We start from the raw sequence: 18,733 nt of genomic DNA, 5'->3' as shown, positions 1-18,733 counted from the left end.
GGAAATACTGATAACCACGATGAAATTTTGTTTCTACTTACCTATTTTCAAGCGAAGCATTAACCCCTCTAACTGAATCCGCTCAATCTTCAATCTTACCTAATGTCAATCATGAGTGACTATCACGGTTGAAATACGTTTTTTTTGCTGTAATTTGTTCAATTTCCTCACCTACCTTTGCTGGTGTCAAGTGGTTGATAGACACCGTCGAATTTAGATATACATCTAGGCGAAGGTGCTACCTTGTTCGTTGAGTCATCATTCATAAAGGCGATATTTTTATTGCCGAAACTGTCCCCAACACATTGGACTTTTAAGAGGTCTTTTAACAAAAATGTCAATCAATACGGTTCTCAAAATATGTTCGTTAGCAGTGACTTGTCCCGGATGTCTTGACCACTTTCAAAGCATCGGTCCCCATGGTGCGCTTAAATGCGCCGATTTTCTCTGCTTTTTTCTCTCCTCCGCCTGCCCATCATCAAAACGCCATAGAATCTTGGCCTTAGGTGCCATTAGCACCTTCAAATCCATGTTGTTGATACCTCAACAGCTGGAGCATTTCTAAACGATCAGTAACTGTCGGATCATAATTACTTTCCCTAGGACAGCCGAAGGATTCGCTTCATATGGCCGCATTATTACGACACTGCTAAGCGTTGTTGCATTCCCGAACATTTGTCCTTCGTCCCCCTCCCTGTTCATTCACATCGCATGTTCTTAATCCTCTTAGACAACTGCTTTAACTTACCTCTGTTTTGCTTGAACCAATGCGGATATCTTTGTTTTTGTTTTTGGCTCATCAGCCGTAATTCTCGTTCAAAATTCTACATTTGTAGCATTTAGAGCACATCCATTAGAAATATTTTTCCTGTTGGATACTCATTCACTTTCGGGATTCCAGAAATATCAGTGGTCACAGCAGGGTTTTGGTCTTTATCTGGGCTGTGTCGTAGACACCCTCATTTTTCCTCCACTCGTACGACAGTAATAACCATGGTGGAATCTCAGTCTACCTGTATGGATGTGTTTTGGACATCTGTCAATTAATATAAGACATCTGCTTCAAGTTATCGTTAAGTCGTTCAGATTTGCACACTTTGGTCTGTAGGAGTCTCTTCGGACCTTTTTGCCGTAAGTGCCATCTTCTCTGTCAAAACGCTAACAGTCACGATGGATTCTTGGTCTATATCTGCTTGAAAATGTCTTAAACACCTTCTCCCGCCTTCTCGCCTAGCCCCAACGAATGTCCTCGGAAGGTCCGACAGTAAAAGTGAGAGTAGAACATTCGAATATGTCATCGACTGGGACAGAAATCATGAATTTGGAGGAGCTGCGAGATCCCTCAGGCATCTTCGCGCTGATCGAGGTGGTGGGCAAGGGCACCTACGGAAACGTCTATAAGGGCCGTCACAGGCGCACAGGCCAGCTGGCCGCCATCAAGGTGATGCCAATCACCGAGGAGGACGAGGAGGAAATCCTACTGGAGATTAACACTCTTCGTCGGGTTAGTCCTTTCTCCCCCTCCCCGTTTCGTTAACCCCAGCCACTAAATTGAGGTAAAAGCTTGAAGTTCTACAAGAAAAGATCTCAAATTTATTGTGCGCTTCCCTTTGGACTTCAACTGTCGGCATTCTTGTCCGCTATCCATTGGCTGCATCCATGACTTAATGACTGTGCTGTAGTGGAAAGAGACTGAGCTTTTGTGGGAAGCGCTTTCAACTGCTCTTCTTTCCCCGCCTCAGTTTATTGGTAAACTGTACTGCTAGCCATCCTGTAACCGAATCCACTTAAAAACTTTAAGCGTCTGATAACGCCTTTTTTGCATTTCTACTAGCCTTTTACTAATTTATCGTCTATTTTCATTTAATTTGCTGGTTCCTTTTGCCAATTTTGACTTCCCGAGGTTATGTAATGACCCGACATATGTGTTTTCCTGGGTGCAACGGGATTCTGGCGCACCGCTCTGTACACATTCCCATCCCCTTTCTTCCAACTGCTATCTTTTAACAAATTTCGCTTTTTGAGAAGCTACTCTTTCTGAGACGACGTCTTTGAAGAATCTGGGCCGCCAACAACTTGTCACTTTCCTCTTCTCACCCTTCTTTTTTCTCCCTGCTATCTATAAAACTGAACTGCCCCAACACTTCCTGAAGGAGTCCATCAAATTTATCAATTGTCCTTCCTTCCCTTCTTTCTGCCTCTGCTCCTCACTCATCTAAACTGAGGTGAGACTGTGAGCCAGAAAGAGCCTAAATTTTTGCAAAAAATTGTTTAAATTTTCCTTTTTCCCCAAATGCCTCTATTTCTGCTTCATTTGTCATGCCTTTCCGAACGGATTCTCAAGTGTTCAAAACAAGTCTAGGCTCTTTGAGGCGATGGTCTAGGGAGAGTCGCGGACTTTACGGGCGTATTTTCCCCTTCTCACACGCCTCTTTCGGGCCTCTTGCCTGCCAATCCATCTAGCGGATTTGCTTTTTAAGAAGTCGGACAAAATTTAGGTCTACCAATTTAAATTGAAATCCCCTTGGTGTTCCTATTCTTTCTTTTTTTCCGGAGGTAATGTAGTGCTGTAATAAATGCGTTTTATTGAGGCACTTTAGGTCTTTAGGAACTCGTTACTTTCTACCTTTCTCCTCTTGCATCATTCAACGGACCTAACTGAAGTCAACTTGAGAAACCTTTTCTAGTAGAAAATAGCTGAATTTCTTCTCTTCTCTTGATGTTTACACTCCGGTTTTCTCCATATTCTCTGTTGAGAGGGCGCTTCGATCGAGGTGCAAGCTTAAAATCCGAAAATGTAGCTGAACACCCAGTTTCCAGAGTAGGAATGATCTAGCTGTGTGGAAATGGCTGTCCGTCATCCCTCTCTCCAGCTCGGTCGAACTGAGGTGAAGTCGCGATTTGAAAAGTGGTGTTTTTTTCCTTCCTACCTCTCCTCCTTACAACTGAATCTGATTGGTCTCTTGTTCTCTATTTTTAATTCAAGCAGGTCTTCTTAAAATAGGTTTTTTTTGCAGCCGAAGTCTCCATCTTGGAGAAAATCACACAGTTCCCTTCCTTAGGATTCCCGACTTCCTGAAATGTTGCTTTTTGGTTCACTTGACTACCCAAACTATTTTTTCTTTGAAAATAAGATCCCATTAGATGTTTTGAAGACCTCGTGTTCACTAGGTAGAATTTGGCTTCCTGATGGAGCCTTTCAATCCCTCTCTGCTCACTTTGAAGCTGAATGCTTATTAACAGGATTGGACGTCTATTTATTTATTTGCCTGGTGAACCACTTATTTCCTTACCTCGCCACTTTACCCCCTCCCTCTTGTTTGGTCGAACTGGGTGGCGATTTTGGTAATGGGAGGGGCAAATATAAATCGCTCCTGTTTGTTTATTTGCTCACCTCATTTGTCAGGCCTCCTCGACTGAATCCGCGCCTTTCCAGAAAGCTCGAGCTCCTTAATGTGATGTTTTTAACTTATATGTTCCACTGGGAGGTAGCCCGAAAACCTCTAAGGGTATGTGGTTATGAAAATTTATCCTCCCTGGGGTAGGGCCTTGATGCTCTTTGTCCAGATGAAGGTAGACCTCTGCACATATTGCATACCTCTCTTTCTAGTTATCTTTTTTCGGCAATCCTGTAGCTGGTTAAGCCATCCGACAATTGGGACCCACTGGGTGAATGTCTTAAGCCGATAGCTGCAATCCGCTTGGAAGGCCTCCAATCCCTACTATCCAGTTTTGAAGCTCTGTCCTGGCTGGCTCTTCACTTTACTTGTCGTGCTCCCTAGGCGTGGTTTTATCCTGTGTCAAGTGAGTCATCCTTTGCCCTCCTCTTTCCCCATTGAAGCAAGGCTAAATGACATTCTACAAGAATCGGCGAAAGAATAGACCTCGTGGGGGTACTTATTGTAAAGCATTTGGAGTGTCATGCGCCTCTTTTGAGTCCCCTTCATGCCTGCCCTTATTTCCTTTATTGAGTTCATTGCTATCCCACGACTTGAAGCGCTTCTTAAAGAGATATATAAATTTGATGGATGTTTTACCCGGAGTAGGATGCAGACTTTGAAATTGTTTTGCACCCTCTTCATGCTCCCTTTCTCTCCTCATTCATCGGTTTAATTTCGAATGTTATTCTCACATCTCCCTCTTTGCTCCTCATCAGTGGACCGATCTAGCTCCTCAATATTAATTTAACCCGAGGACTGCCCACCTCTTCCCCATTTCTCGATCTTGTTGTCTTCTGTCAATCGATCTAGTAGGTTTCGAGGGCGTAGCTTTGTTTGATAGGTGTATTTTATCGGCGAAAAATTCAGACTTTTAGACTCCATCCTTTCAACTACCTTTGTCGGGTTTCTTGCCATTGTTGGGTAGCTCACTTTTAACGCATCCCGGCTACCTGAGCTGGAGGCATTTTCTGGGGGCTAGACTTTGATGAGAATGGTTTTTCGATACCCTTTAGTCCTTTCCTGGCGCCTTTGCCTCCATCCGTTGAATCTCCTGCTTGTTTTTTTTTCGGTGGTTAGATCTGGGTTCGCCTTTTTCTTGATAATCTGTATCCTGGGAGGTGATATCTTGGGTTGTAAGATTCATATGAAATGCTATTCTTTGGGATATTAACTATCTTAAAAACGGTAAGCCATTCACTGCTCAAAATTCGGTGTCTTACGAATTCGGTAGTGGTTCTGTTCCTCGATGTATTGGTCTGCACCATCCTGATGAGAGCAGAAGCTCGGGTGGTAGCGTTGGGATTGGAAGGTTGTGTCCGGTGGATGCATCCCCTTCCCTCGCCAACAGTGGCTTGGGGCACTTAGTCGCTCTAATTCCCCAACTTTTCAGTGCACCTCGCTGATAATACGCATAGGTAACTCCGAAACTAGTCACACGCTTTCATGCGCACATACGTGTGTATGGTTGTGATTTTTTTAGCTCTCCAACCATCGAAACATCGCCACTTACTTCGGTGCCTTTATTAAAAAGGCCAACCCGAACGACCACCTGTGGGTAAGTCTACAATCGGCATAACTGTCATTGAGGCGAGCTACCACACACCTCCACGCCACTCTCATTCTTTTTTTTAACACCAGCTCGTGATGGAGTACTGTGGGGCCGGTTCGGTGACAGATTTGGTCAAAAGTGAGTTTTTCGTGTACAGTAACGAACACACACGCAGTGGCACTTAATGTATGTGTGTGTGTGCACAAGGCTTACGATTGTCTCGTCCCAGTCTGTGCGTGCACACGTATCCAACTCTCCATTTGCCTGTTGTAGGTACTCGGGGTCAGTCATTGAAGGAGGACTGGATTGCCTACATCTGTCGAGAGATTCTTCGGGTGCGTCTTTTTGATTCAAGCTACAGCACTGTGTTCACCAGTTTACTTGCATTGTGCCGAGACGGCTTCAAGGTGACGCTTGTTCAGGGTTGTTCCAACATGCGCTTGGCGTTTATACGCCGATCAGTTACCCCATTCAGTCATTATCCACATTACCTCCACGCACCTCCATTCCTTTCTAGTATCTTTTTTGCTATTTCGGCTTCTTCACAACTCCAATTCCTCTCCAGCTAATCTCTCATCGAATGCCTGTCGCTAATGGTCATCTAATCGCATCCTCCTAATTTGTTCAATGAACCTTCAAGATGGACTCTAAACCATCGATTGAAGGCTTGGGTTCTTGAGGTTCGCCTTCTCATTCCCTTCCAACTTTGCATCTCCATGAGCCTTGGTCGTACAGGTTTCTATTGTGCAATGGGTTGACTATTCGTTTCACATCTCTACGTTACACAATGCCGACGCTCCTTAATCCCCTAGTTTCAAAAGGAGGTCCCGAAATCCTCACTTTAAAATTCCTCCTTTCCTCTGTTATCTGACTTCATCGTTCATAGACTTTGATTTTATTTTTCCCCCACAAAGCGTGTTGTCAACGCACGAAGTCGTGTAGATTGCATCGGCTTGGATCGACCGCTGAAGCTCCGAGGTGGCTTCGTAATTTCTGACTGAATTAGGGGGTGAATTTTCCTCATTTTTTTGAATTATAGGCTCCTCCGGTTCGTTATTGCGTCTAGATACTCACTTTTGACAGCTTTCGATGAGAGTTTCTGAATGCTTTGCTTTTGAATTTTTGCTTTGACCTGAATTACCTCCTCTGTTGAAACGTGTGCTTCATACGCGTCGCCAAAAAGTAAATTTCGACGTTCCGAAGCTACAGAAACACCATGACTCACTGCGCCTTAACAGGCCACTCTCCGGCCCACGAGTAATGAAACCTATTCCTGGAAATGCTCGCTAGATGGCTTTTAACCACATCAACACACCTTAAAAAGGATTGGAATGTGGATGCCGACATTGGAGCTCATTACTCTTAGGACTGGGAAGGCGATGGTCCCGAAAGCCACTTGACTTTTATTTCCCACTCCACTGATTAGTTGACTGAAAAGCGATAGAGATTCCAGGCAGATTGTGGGTAGAGAAGTGGTAGAAACAATAACGTCTCGTATATCAGTCGGTTTTGTGTTAGAAGGCATCTGCATTCCACCCTCCCAGCAGCTCCGAACAGACCAGTGATGTATTTGTCCGTGTACCCCCTCTCTTTACGTTTTCCAAAGCTAAAGGGGGCCGGTGATTTCTTCTTTATCCCCCCTAATGTGGAACGATTGCGTCTGGTTTTGTGACTCTGCAGAGTAAGTGTTTTACCAACCGTCGGGTACAACTTTTTCACACATCCACCCACGTAATTATAGCTGAGTATTTCAAATGTACAGGAATTATGCAAGGCCTTCTACAACTGCTACTGCTGGCCGTTAAAATGGGCCGGTTTCAAGACCCGCCAAACTATTTATCACCCCATTCACTGACCAATCAGCTGGATGCTGAAATGCATTCACACCACCACCGCCCTTCAAAGGGGCAGGGCATGGTAACCACCGGAACTGCTTCACCTTCATTCTTGTTCTACCTGTCAGAGTTTACAAACTCGATCGTACACAAGTCATTTGACCAGACGTCGATGGACCCCTTCCCCCAGAAGGTGGTGGTTGAAAGGCTCGTGACTACGTTTACGTCATTTGTTTATCTCTCTGACAAGGTTTTACCTATTAGCGATTCCTCGAAGACGAAGGTAAACAGAACACTGGTGGAGGCCTCTAAACACATAGTCACTCATCTGTCAACTGTCTAAATGTGTTAAGTTGTTTACACACTTCCCCATTCATAGCATCTGTGGATTAAGACAAAACTATGAAGATTGTTGCTCTAAATAGCACCTCTATTCCCTCTCTGTCTCTCGGCCGAATTGGATATCAAGGGAACTCTCAGAATGCCATCAACCATTTGGCTGGGTGCTGCACCTTCACACTGCCAGCCTTTAAGGAGGTCGTGAATAGGAGAATGGTGGAGGCCCTACCTCGACAAGTCAGTGTTTCCTGTTTGCCCTTCGAAGTTGCTATCCTCAATGAAATCGGAGCTAAAGTAACCGTAGCAACGCCATTCACTTATAAGCATCAGAAGTATGGTGATTGAGATTCCAGCCGTCATCGACCACACCAGTGATTGCTCAGTTGGCAGGACTTCGACAAACCTTCCAAACAAGCTGTCGGCGGAGGAATACCGGAGCCTACAACTTCCCGTTTATCCGTCTCAAGGTTCCAGTCTCTCTTAAAATCGCGACTGAGGACTCGTTGTTGAAGGATTCCTTGTCTCCAAACCTGGGAAAGTGGTGGTAGATCATCAACTTTTCCAGCGACCGACCAAAGAAACTGTGTTTTGATGCAACAGTGATTGAAGGCCACCAATTTCTCCTTTTTCCGTCCGTGTATCTATCTTTCTGCATCTGTGTATATGCCCGTGTTTGCGTTTGTTGTATGCATTCGGCTGGCCTTGGCGCACACATGTAGCAGCCACCGTCGGCAGTTCGCTGCCTGCGAGCGCGCGTCATCGATTGACGGCGGCGGTGGTGGCGGTGTAGTGCTGTATAGTCATCATATGTTTAGTGCGCGCGCACGTGCACGTCATTGCTGTGCCTTGTCGCACCGCGCCGTGCGCTCTCCGTCCCCTCTTGTGCGTCCGTAAGTGCTGGCGGACGAATGCGGGCGGAGCTTATTCATCCGCCATGGTCTGGCCTCGCCTTGCCATGTGTGACACATACGTTCACACTTGACTGACTTTCTGCCGCTAATCTCGTCCTCCCCTTCGTAGATAGGCATACGTACCAACCTCCGTGTTTACCTCTGAGCTTGTTTTTCATTCACATGTTTGGCCTTAAAATAGTGGTGGTGGTCATGCTTCTGTGTGCGTTGTTGTATCCCCTGAGCCTCGAAATCATGCCTTGGGCGTTGTTCCTCGCTGGATTGGTGTCCATAGGCGCTAGCTTTCTAATTGTGAAAAGTATATCTCCAAAAGTCATCGAATCTCCGTCATCTTGTTTTAGACGTTGTGTCGCGGGACAGCGGTGCACCTAATGCGTCTTTGCACTTTCCTGAAGTCATGACTAGCTGTCAGACTGCGAACCGAGAAGTTGGCGCAGTCAAGTCAAGTTTACTAGCACTACTACTACGTCTCCTTTATAATTTTGCGTTCGTCATCACGTAGTTGATGCACTACTTGGCACCCACGACGTAGGAACGTTAATCATGCAATTTTCACGGAGGCGGGAAGATCCCAGCGTCAAATGCACTTCCGTTCTTGCGAACTGCACTGGGAAATTTATTGACCGTTTAAAACTGATGGCGCTTCGCAACGGATACATTTTAGGGTACTACTTGCTATCACGCATATCTGGTTGGTACGACAAGTAGATGAAATGCGCTTCGCATTGGGCTCTCATTCCTCCCTGACACTGTTTCCGTGCTGTTCGCTTGTCAATTAGGGTTCCATTCATCCACTATGACAGTGGAGGAGGCTTTATTTATCCGAGGAATGCCTGGGCCTTCACGTAAATATCGCAGTAACTCTAGGGCGGACGTTTTTAAACTGTTTAGGACGAGTGTCACTGCCATTGTTGATTGCTCCTTGGCGAAAATACGAGATTGCGATGTTTGGATGAAGTGGACTTTGCCTTAGGCCATCGTAGAATCAGCAGATATCTTCCTGTCCTCAGACTATTTGCTCTTTTGAACCGGATTCGTTTATCCCCGTAAACAATTTGGGCTCCTAGTCCTTCCAGCACTCCTATGAAGGATCTATTATTCGTGTACAGAAGAGCTGGACGGGTGTAGACATGCCCTTTTTTGTTAACCGTCGATCCTGGAGCTCCCGGTTGCCACACCAGTGGCCACATTTAAAGTAAGGAGAATAAATTGGCTGATTTTCAGTAATACCTGTGTACCTCGTAGGTTTCGAAGGAAAATCAGTTTAAGGCCTCTTCATTGTGTGCGCATTTACCCCAAACGGGAGCGTATTTAGGTGTGGGGAATCCTATTTTTTCCCCGAACTTCGATATCCTCTATCGCCTGATGTGTGAAATATAGATCTGAACAGAAGAATACTCCCGGCTCCTTCCTTGCTTCTAGCGTAATCTTATTTTGACGCTTTACTGAAAGTGGAGTGGCTGGGCGAACTTGTGTTACGTAAGAAAGGCTTATAACTTAAATGCCACCAATATTCTCTCATCGCATCACTTGTGGTGAAGGCGTTCAGGTGAATGGAACTGAGGGCTGGACGAATTTTGGGACCTAGCAAATTTGCCCAAGGATAGAGGTCATTCAAGTAAAAGGAACAGTCTCATTAGCCGTTTGATGTTTCAGGTGAACTGGGCTCAGGTCTCATTCGTCTCGTTCACAGATGAGTCTTTTTTTTTCAACAAAAAATTTCCATTCACGCGGTGAAATTCAGTGGTCTTTGTTCACGGAGCTGTATCTTCGAGATTTGACTGAATTTCAATGGCTGCCTTTCGTGCGAGTTCTTCATTGCCACATTTGATCATCTTCGCCGCATTGTAATTGAATTGTGCACAGTGTTCTCTCATTTCATGTGGCGGCTCATAGTGAGTCGCCATGTCTCGGCTCTAATTAAAGGTGCCTTCAAGAACGCTCTGTATGTCTCAATTTCTTGTGAAACACGTGTATGCACACGCTTACACCGGCATTCGTCAATCCGATTACGTGTTACAACGTGTCTCTGTGCTGGTTACCGCTACAGTCGTGTAAAATCAACTAACTCATCAACAGAGGTTCTAATGCATTTCTTTTTATTTCCTCCTTCACCCACCTCCACCCATTTCAGGGCCTGTCTCACCTCCACGCCAACCGAGTCATTCACCGAGACATCAAGGGTCAGAATGTCCTCCTTACAGACAACGCGGATGTCAAGCTGGGTGTGTTGCTGGGTGGCATTCACCAGTGGGCACGTGTTAAGGCGATGATATCGTCTCATTTACATTTTTTTTTAGTCGACTTCGGCGTGAGCGCCCAATTGGATCGAACCATTGGAAAGAGGAATACCTTCATTGGAACCCCCTACTGGTAGGCCCTCCTCGTGTATATTGTCGGCAGTACTTGGCTAATTTGAATCGTCTATGTAGTTGGTAATAATAAGACTGCTCCATAAAAGCTAACAAATTCACATTTAAATACTGAAAATGTCTGTGTGGTTCAACAAACAGTTGAACGAAACTGCGCCTGCACTTTATTATCTTGTCTCGACAGGATATCATTAATAATCGCAAGACTTATTATCTGCATCAGTATTGGCAGTGTCGCCTCAGTCCCACCAACCGCTTTAGCGCCGTTGTGAGGATAAAAATAACAGCAGCAACTGGAGACGTGTTGTTCAGATTTGCGTCGCTGGTACCATCTGAATTCTACCAATTTCAAGTTCCTCTTCTGTGCTGTGGTTAGGATGGCGCCGAGACTGATAAACCGTGAGTGGGACAGCTGTAGGATGATGCAGGGGCTGACTCATTATCAGTAGTATCGTTCTGTCTCCGCCTCTGGCTTCTGGTTGATATAGTCTTAAGTTCGAAACACTTCGTTTAGAAGCGATGGTATGGACGCTGATCATCATTGTCCCCGTGTATCTCTATGCCTCGTGGTTAGGATGGCCCCAGAGGTGATAAGTTGCGAGCAGGACACGAGCTGCACCTACGATGCGCGCTCCGACATCTGGTCGTTGGGTATCACAGCTCTAGAGATGGCGGAGGGTCGTCCACCCCTCTGCGAGATGCACCCAATGCGTGCTCTCTTCCTCATCATGCGCAATCAACCGCCTCGCCTCAAGACGGGTCTTGGCGCCCGTCAGTGGTCTCCCCATTTCCACGACTTCATCTTCAGGAGCCTCGCTAAGGACTTTCGCAAGAGACCCACCACCACCGAGCTGTTGAAGCACGATTTTGTCGCTAATCTACCCAATGAACGGCAGGTGCGCATTCACCTCAAGGACTACATCGACCGACACAAGCGTACGCGGCGAAGTACGTTCATTCCTACCTCTTCCTATGCCTTTGTCCATGGAAAACCACTGCCTACTCTCCTAACCGTCGGCTTTGGTTAAGTGCTCAGTCCCCCGCTCCGGTGCCCATCTCTTTTATTTATGATTGTCCTCCAGTCTTCTCGTTTGTCGCCTCTTTGGATGTAAAATAACCTTTTCTGACGCTACTTTGTAGTCTGTGTTGCATTTGAAGCTTCCAGTGCCTGGTTTAAGTATAGAGGGGACGGTGACAAGAGAAAATTATGAAATGCCGCTGCATCGGAAGAAAAATGAATGCCACTGAATGACGCCAAGTTTTATTGAGTCGGTGTATCTGTCTCCCTCAATGAAGTCCCTTAACCGAGAGTTAAATGCGCGATTTAGATGGTTTTCATTCACATCGGTCATAACAACCTTAATGATTACCCTCTTGACGGTAATCCAAGGGAATCAAATCAAGACTGCGCACATTTTTGATTGTCCAGCCCCTGGTTTGTTGGGTCTCAGAGCTTTCTGATGTCCGGATGCTGAGCGTTGTATTGACCACGCCTACGCTTCCACAGCAAGCGGTGTATCTGTGTCCAGAGTCAGCCTTAGAAACGTCCTACTAACGCAGACTGTCTAGTTGGACAAAATCTCTAGGCATACGCAGTTATGGCTAGTGTTTTGGTCCCATCGGCTTACTTTTTGTAAAATCTTTGGTTCCTTCTCCAGTTTGCGTAAGTTTTGCTGTTCTCAAGTCGTTCCATTTTTTTCTGTTTAGACGTTTCACAGTCAAATCGACTGTTTGGAAAGCAGAGAGGGAAATCCATGAAAAGTGGACGATTTGTGATCCAGCCACAACTTTGACCTCCCCTTCCGCCTAGACATAGGCCTCTGTTTTCTCGTCCCCACTCGCTTTACCCTCACTGAACTGCTGACTGGTTGCGATTAGCCTTCATTTATTTATCGTGAACGTCATCGTGACACCTGATCTGGTTCAGTTTGAAACACTGAATTGTTAGCGTTCCCATTGAATCCGTCGAAGAGGCGTGTTACCCTCTTCTCGTGGCATCGCTGTCACCCCTTCCAAAGTTCTAGCGTCATTCAGAGAGATCAATCAAACTGCTCTACCGCAATGCCCATCCGTAAAGCACAATTAACTCGGGATTTATCTTTTTTTTGTTGCTACTGTCAATTCACCTACTGTTGGTGGCGGAATGAAAAACATGCTAGTGCATGCAACTTGCTAATCACCCGTCTTTCACATCGTACCCTATCTCCGTATGTGTTTGTGTTTCTTTTGTTGTGTTTATAGCACTTCTTAATTATCATACGTTTGTGTTAATGGGTGGTCTTAAATTTTCGCAGAGTTAGGTTAAAAGTTAAGGCCTTTTGGTTTTTCTAAGTTGTCATCGAAAGTGTTGACTGTTTTCAGTCCTCTAGTGCCTGAATGTCTTGAATCGAATCTGACTTTTCAGCACTCATAGATGTGCTGAGGGTGTTCGTCCTCACTTTTCAATTTTCTGTACCAACCTCCACATCGTCTTGGTGAGAGTCTCTACTCCCACCCTGAGAATTTTACCCAAATTTCTGGTTCTGCTAAGAATTACATTTTTATGGGTAGGCACCGACGAAAAGGACAAGGTGTACGAGTACGAAGGCAGCGATGTAGAGGATGACGAGTCGCCCGCTCCACCTCCGCCACCACCACCGCCGCCGGCACAAGCCTGTGCTGCCGCTGCTTCCAAAGATCCCTTCGCACTCGCACAGCACCGAGCAGCCTACATCCACCAACAACAGCCGCAAGTGGCACGTGGGTATCGTCCCGGTGCTATTTCATCACGGGGTCAGTCTCAACCCTCCTTCCTCGCCGCTCAGCCACAGCACAGAGGTATACCACCACCGCAGCAGCAACAGCATCTGGTGCAGCGTTCGGGTATGTACCGACCACCACCGGCGGTTCAACAGCAGCATCGAAACTCGCAGGTGCTCAATGGAGATGGGGGAACACGTGGTTCGGTGATTGAGGCACCGGGAGATCCGAGCACAGCGGTGGCCGCGGAGGAGCACACATTGAGGCAGAAGTTTGCCCGCCTCCAGGTGAGTTTCTGTGGAACCATTTTATCATGAAGTGAGATCTTAGGCGTGCTGGTCTGTTACAATACTCTGAGCCGATTCGTAGAAGTTTCCTCCTCAAAATACCAGTGCGTATCAGGATTGTAGTTGTAGCCTTCCTAAAGTAAATCACTTTTTAGCCCACGTTTTTTCATAGCACACCTTCCATGGAATTCGATCCCTTTCCTCCCTCCACTAACACTAAAGATTCTTCCTTCTTTTTCACTGTTTTTGATGCCTGTCGTCAGTGTTATCCTCTTGACATCTCGTTTAATTTACCCATTCAAATTTTGTCCTTGCCAGTGTCATTTCGTATTCCATTTAGGAAGTTTACGCTTAGCTGTTGTTTCCATTAATGGGGCTTTTTGCGCTTTTGTGTTGCTTGGTCCCTTTGCGTGTTTTTCGGATAGCTGAAAGTACATTTCTGCGATTACATCGCGGGAGCTCATTCCTTCTTACCCCCACGGGGTGTGAAGTTTCTGTTGACTGTGTGTCTCAAAGGAAATAATGCCTCGCTTTAATGAGGCTCTATTTTTCACAAAGTAAATTATGCAATTCCGGCAGCCCAAATGTGATTGGGACTGATCAAAAAGGAAACTTCACAGAAACGAGCATTGAACTGTAGCGCCCCAAGATTGCCTTGGCGACGAAAGGAAGACATGGTACTCGATCAGAATACATATTGTCGGTGTAGAGAAAGGCCGGGACGGCTACTCGCATGGGCTGGAGGTTAGACCGTCCCTGAGTGAACCGTTACCATACCCTATAGTTCAATTGCAACGCTCCCGGCAATTTCCGACCGCACTGTTGGCATGCCCCTCCTGTCTGGATGGACGTAGGTCCGTGCGGCGACTGCTGGACCGATCTTTCGTCAAGTGAAAAAAAGTGGAAGAAGCAATGCCATGCGAGACTACGCTGATGACGTGCCGCCTCTGGACGTTAATTGACGTTTTGACATTTTGACAAGTTGAAAGGTGTATTTTCGGGCGTTATACTGCATCACCCCCAAACACTCGCAGCATTCATGCCACCACATTTCTCCGAAATTTTTATGGCGGCAATTTAGGCATTGGCTTTACACTTCTGAAATTGACTAAAAGTGACAAAATAAACATGAATGAGGGGCTCCTTACCTTACCCTGTCATTTACCCAGTTAAAAGCTATGTCCCAATTTCCTGTGTTTATGGTACTTCTCTTAAAACCATTGCTTGAATTTGCGCGTTATCACAGGTTTCGAGGCTTCGTTTTATGCACTCATTTGAGTAGCACCACATTTACTGCAAGGATCCAACTTGCCAATCAGACATGCAAAATACAGTTTTCATTTTTGTTTTTTTCCGTGTTGTGTCCTGTGTGCAAGTGTTGACCTCACTGGTGACGCCTTGCACTTTGTACCCCCGCGCAATACAGATGAGATGTCTTCATTCCATTGAGAAAATCTATCAAGTTGTTTTCCTCCATTCTATCTATTCCTTTCCTTTTGCCTGTATGGATTCCGGGACAGCTGCTATCGTCCACCCTTCCCCCCCCTTGGTTGCCTAGCCAACCCATCCGCTGTACTTGCCTGTGCATCGCACACTTTCGTTGTGCCCTCCAGATACCTCATATTTCAGCGTTATTTTTTTGGCCACACCCTAGTTCACAGATGTGCTCGGAGCCACTAGTGTATGCGCGATTGAGTGGTGATTCACCTCAACACTCGTTCTTCTCCCTCCTCCTGCCACACCACTTGCGTCGCAGTGATTGCGCTTTAGTCGAAAGACTTTCTTTGACGGTCGTTCAAGTCAAACGGGGGCTTGTGTCCTCAAAGGTAGCCCAAAAACACCTTTTAAGGAGTGGGAACCACATGCACTTTCTCCACACAGTCCCTCTACCCTCTACATAATGGCATTGGAATTGAAGGAATTGCCAGTACGATTAGGGTCTCCCACTCTAGGAGGGGGAGGAAGCTCTCCAGGTTCCCAGCTTGCACCAACTTGTTGACTGTTCCCACGGGATGTGGAGGTGGTAGCCATCACGACAGGGATGGACACTTACAGACGTGCGTAGGGTCGTCTTTCAGGTCTTTGAAGGGTGGCATGGCCATACAGCACCATGTTTGAAGCCTTCTGTGCAAGTAAGTAATCGTAAGTTGGGATTGTGTGATTTAATTGTTTGCAAGAGAGCTGAAAGTTGGTTCATCTGTTCATCCAAATGGATAGTCACATAGACGCGCAGACTGCACCGCCATTATTGCATGGGTTGTCTCAGCTTGATTAAGGGTGTGGTGACACGTAACACCTACCACTTCGTACAGTGGCATCATGGTAGCGGGCCTTTTCCACGCCTATAAAAGTACAAAAATGGGATTTTCTACGTCCCCCTAGGAGTGTCCAGTCGTTTATCTGGGATATTTTCAATATCTTGTAGCTCAAAAAGAGGCATGTACATCTCCTTAAAGTTTAAGTATCCTACTGTAGACACTGAGGTCATTTTCAGGTCGCTAAATTCTCTTATCGCTGCAGTTGACAGTGCCCTTATTGGAGAACAGACGAAACACCTATTCTGTGGTTCTACGGGAATTTAGCCTTTTAGAGTCAGTGCTTTCCCTCTGCTACGCCCAGACTTGACTCTCCATTGCCAATTTCGGGAATTGCGTTTATTGGGGCCGCCATGGTTCATTCATGAAAACATGAAAAGTCATGCTGTCATGGGAGTGTCGTAGAAGTGTTGGAAGGCCATAAGCGTGGTAAGAACAACCACGAAGATTGAAGATCCCGTTTAGTTAAATCCCAGTTGAAACAAGTGCCATTCTTTCACAGCTCCATCTTGAATCCCACGCTCCTTCTCCACTCGTTTGTCGTTATTGTTTATGCATTGTATAGAACGCAAAATAAAAAATACGTGCTTGTTGAAACTACCCGGATTCGTGTGAAATTCCACTGGGCTTTGGTTGAATTCACGCACACTGAGAAGTAGGCGCTGAATATTTTCATAACCCTTCTTTTTCGATTAAGGAACGCGAACGACATCCAGGTTCAGGTGCTGTACGCCAAGTTACGTCACCACCCCAACAACAACAACAGCATCACTACCCACAGCAACAGCATACAGTGTACCAATCCCAACAGCAGCAACAACAACAATCCTCCGTCTCCTCACAATTCTCCCGGGGGCCCAAGCTCGGTGTAACCGCGGCTACGGCGAATGCGAAGCAACAACAACAGCCTTTGTCGTCATCAAGTGAGGAGAAATTCGAGGACACGGCACACCACTTCCCCATGCAACAGCAGCAACAACTTCGCTCAGCCAAACAATTGTTCGTCGGTAACACTAGTAGCAACGGTGCCGACGCTCCGCTTTCACGCCATCAGAATATCATAACACCCAAATTCCCACCGATTAGAGCGGGTGCGGAGTCTAGGGTCAGTTTTTTGTGCCCTCTGTGCATAATTACTATCATTATTTTCTTTCCGAATTATGCCATTGGGTTTTTCGGGATTGCGCAGACGGGCAGCGGAAACGTGCCACCGGACATGCGACGTCCCTTGGACTTGAACAAGCAGCACTCCCATTCGCACCATCAACTTCAACAGCATCACCCGCTCTCACAGTCTAGCAGCAGCGGTGGTGGTAGTGGACAGAACTATCCGCCGAGGACTAACATCAATGGAACTCCCACTCGTCAGCAGCTCGCTGTGAGATCGCCGTCTCAGTTCTGTAAGCCTACTTAAATCACCTCACTTAAATGAGTAGCATGTATAGCGTCGTATGGTCCGTCTACTTAAGTATATTCATCAGTAGCATGTGATGTCTTCAATCAGCGATCGCTAGTAGCTCAATTAGGAGGGGTAGCGCCTATCGAAGAAGCAAATGAGTACCATGAAACAAGTGCGCTTTTTATCTTCAGCTGAGGAGTCACCAACTCCTCTGTCCACTCCACGCGTGAGTCAGCACCAATTTGTGCGTCAGCCCATTTTGGGTCTCTCACGCAATATACCCGCCACTCCGCCACCCCCACCAGCACCAGCGCCTAGTCAATCACAGTCGCAGCAACAGAAGACGCCCGCTGGTCAACCAGCCAGTGGCAAGCCTGAGGTAAGTTCCTGTGCACACACACACCCACCCACCTTCTTCGATCAATACTGGGTCCTCATACCTCTTTTTTCCCTCTATTCCCTCTTCCACGTGCAGAGACGAATCTATGTTGAGGTGAGGTTCAAACAATTTTTCTTTAACTCCCTCTTCAACCAACGTCTGAATGCTTTACCAATTTGCTGCGCTTGCATCTTTAAACGACTAAAAAAACGCGAGGAGAAAGTGCAAGCTAAGAATCGGAATCGTGGTTGATTGGGCATGCTTGCGTGAGGAGAGGGGGAACACCAGTCTGTTAATTATTTTATAGATCAGGTGTTCTAATCTTCGAAACAATCTTCTCTTTCTCCCTTCTTTCCACCCACTCCTCATCCCCTCTGTTGCGTGTACGTACATGTGTCGTGACGTCTGCATGTGATAAAAAAAATCAGCCTCCACCCAGCCTCCTGCCACAGCAACCGATGGGTCTGTTGAATCTTTTGAAGCAAGCTAGATTGAATCCCACTGCAAATGGTCTTCTGGGGTTGAAGCAGACTCAGAAGGTTCTTCGAGCACAAAGCACTCTTGGTACTACAGGCGCTTCGAGCAGTGGTAGTAGATGGTTTGGTTCTGTGTCGAACCCGCAAGAGGACGCAGATGTAGAGAAGGAAAAAGCGTCTTCGTCCAACTCCTCCCACTCCTCCTCTTCTTCGATATCAGAGGGGGAAGCAGGTGATATTATTGCTGTTCCCGACGACTGTCGGAGCGAATCGGCCTTCATTCTGCGACCTCCTCCTGGTCCCAAGTTGAAACGGAGGTTGGCTAAGCCAAGACCCGATGAAATTATCTTCGCTGATGATGACGATGAGAATAGAGGTGGTTGTGTCCCCACTCATGTTTCCGAGGTGCTCCAGCTCCAAGCCGTAGGTGTTTTCTGTTAATCCTGTAGCCGTAGTTGTTTGTCCGCCCCTCCCCCGGATGTCATCCGCAGTTGTTGTTTCACCTTCTGGTTTCCACGTCATTGTTTCTATTATTGTCGAGTTTAGATGGGAAAGGGAGGGGGTCTAAATACCAGGAAAAGCTTGATTTGTCATCCAATGTGTTCCATTTGGACTTCGTCTTATCGCTAAACTACAACAATATCTAGTTTTGTAGTCTTTGTTCTCTCTATTCCTCCACTCCTCGAGAGTCA

At 46.4% G+C, this 18,733-nt stretch overlaps 1 protein-coding gene across 1 annotated transcript in view; it reads left to right on the top strand. All coding sequences in view use genetic code 11, as the record gives it.

The window, feature by feature from the left end:
- Nucleotides 1–18,733, top strand: part of EGR_08767 (Serine/threonine-protein kinase mig-15) — a gene marked incomplete at both ends in the record, with an annotated part of 34,483 nt that overhangs the window by 2,150 nt on the left and 13,600 nt on the right. The window contains 11 exons of the mRNA XM_024498016.1: nucleotides 1,235–1,504; nucleotides 4,921–4,995; nucleotides 5,079–5,127; nucleotides 5,263–5,324; nucleotides 10,209–10,299; nucleotides 10,375–10,447; nucleotides 11,021–11,394; nucleotides 12,997–13,472; nucleotides 16,485–16,892; nucleotides 16,977–17,187; nucleotides 17,378–17,565. Coding sequence (XP_024347593.1) covers nucleotides 1,235–1,504; nucleotides 4,921–4,995; nucleotides 5,079–5,127; nucleotides 5,263–5,324; nucleotides 10,209–10,299; nucleotides 10,375–10,447; nucleotides 11,021–11,394; nucleotides 12,997–13,472; nucleotides 16,485–16,892; nucleotides 16,977–17,187; nucleotides 17,378–17,565 — 2,277 coding nt within the window. The remainder of the gene's footprint in view (nucleotides 1–1,234; nucleotides 1,505–4,920; nucleotides 4,996–5,078; nucleotides 5,128–5,262; nucleotides 5,325–10,208; nucleotides 10,300–10,374; nucleotides 10,448–11,020; nucleotides 11,395–12,996; nucleotides 13,473–16,484; nucleotides 16,893–16,976; nucleotides 17,188–17,377; nucleotides 17,566–18,733) is intronic.

This window comes from Echinococcus granulosus (genome assembly GCF_000524195.1).
Source record: "Echinococcus granulosus chromosome Unknown EG_S00118, whole genome shotgun sequence".
NCBI classification, from domain to species: Eukaryota; Metazoa; Platyhelminthes; class Cestoda; order Cyclophyllidea; family Taeniidae; genus Echinococcus; species Echinococcus granulosus.
The sequence above is the reverse complement of the archived record's forward strand: the minus strand, read 5'-3'. Positions and strand labels throughout refer to the sequence as shown.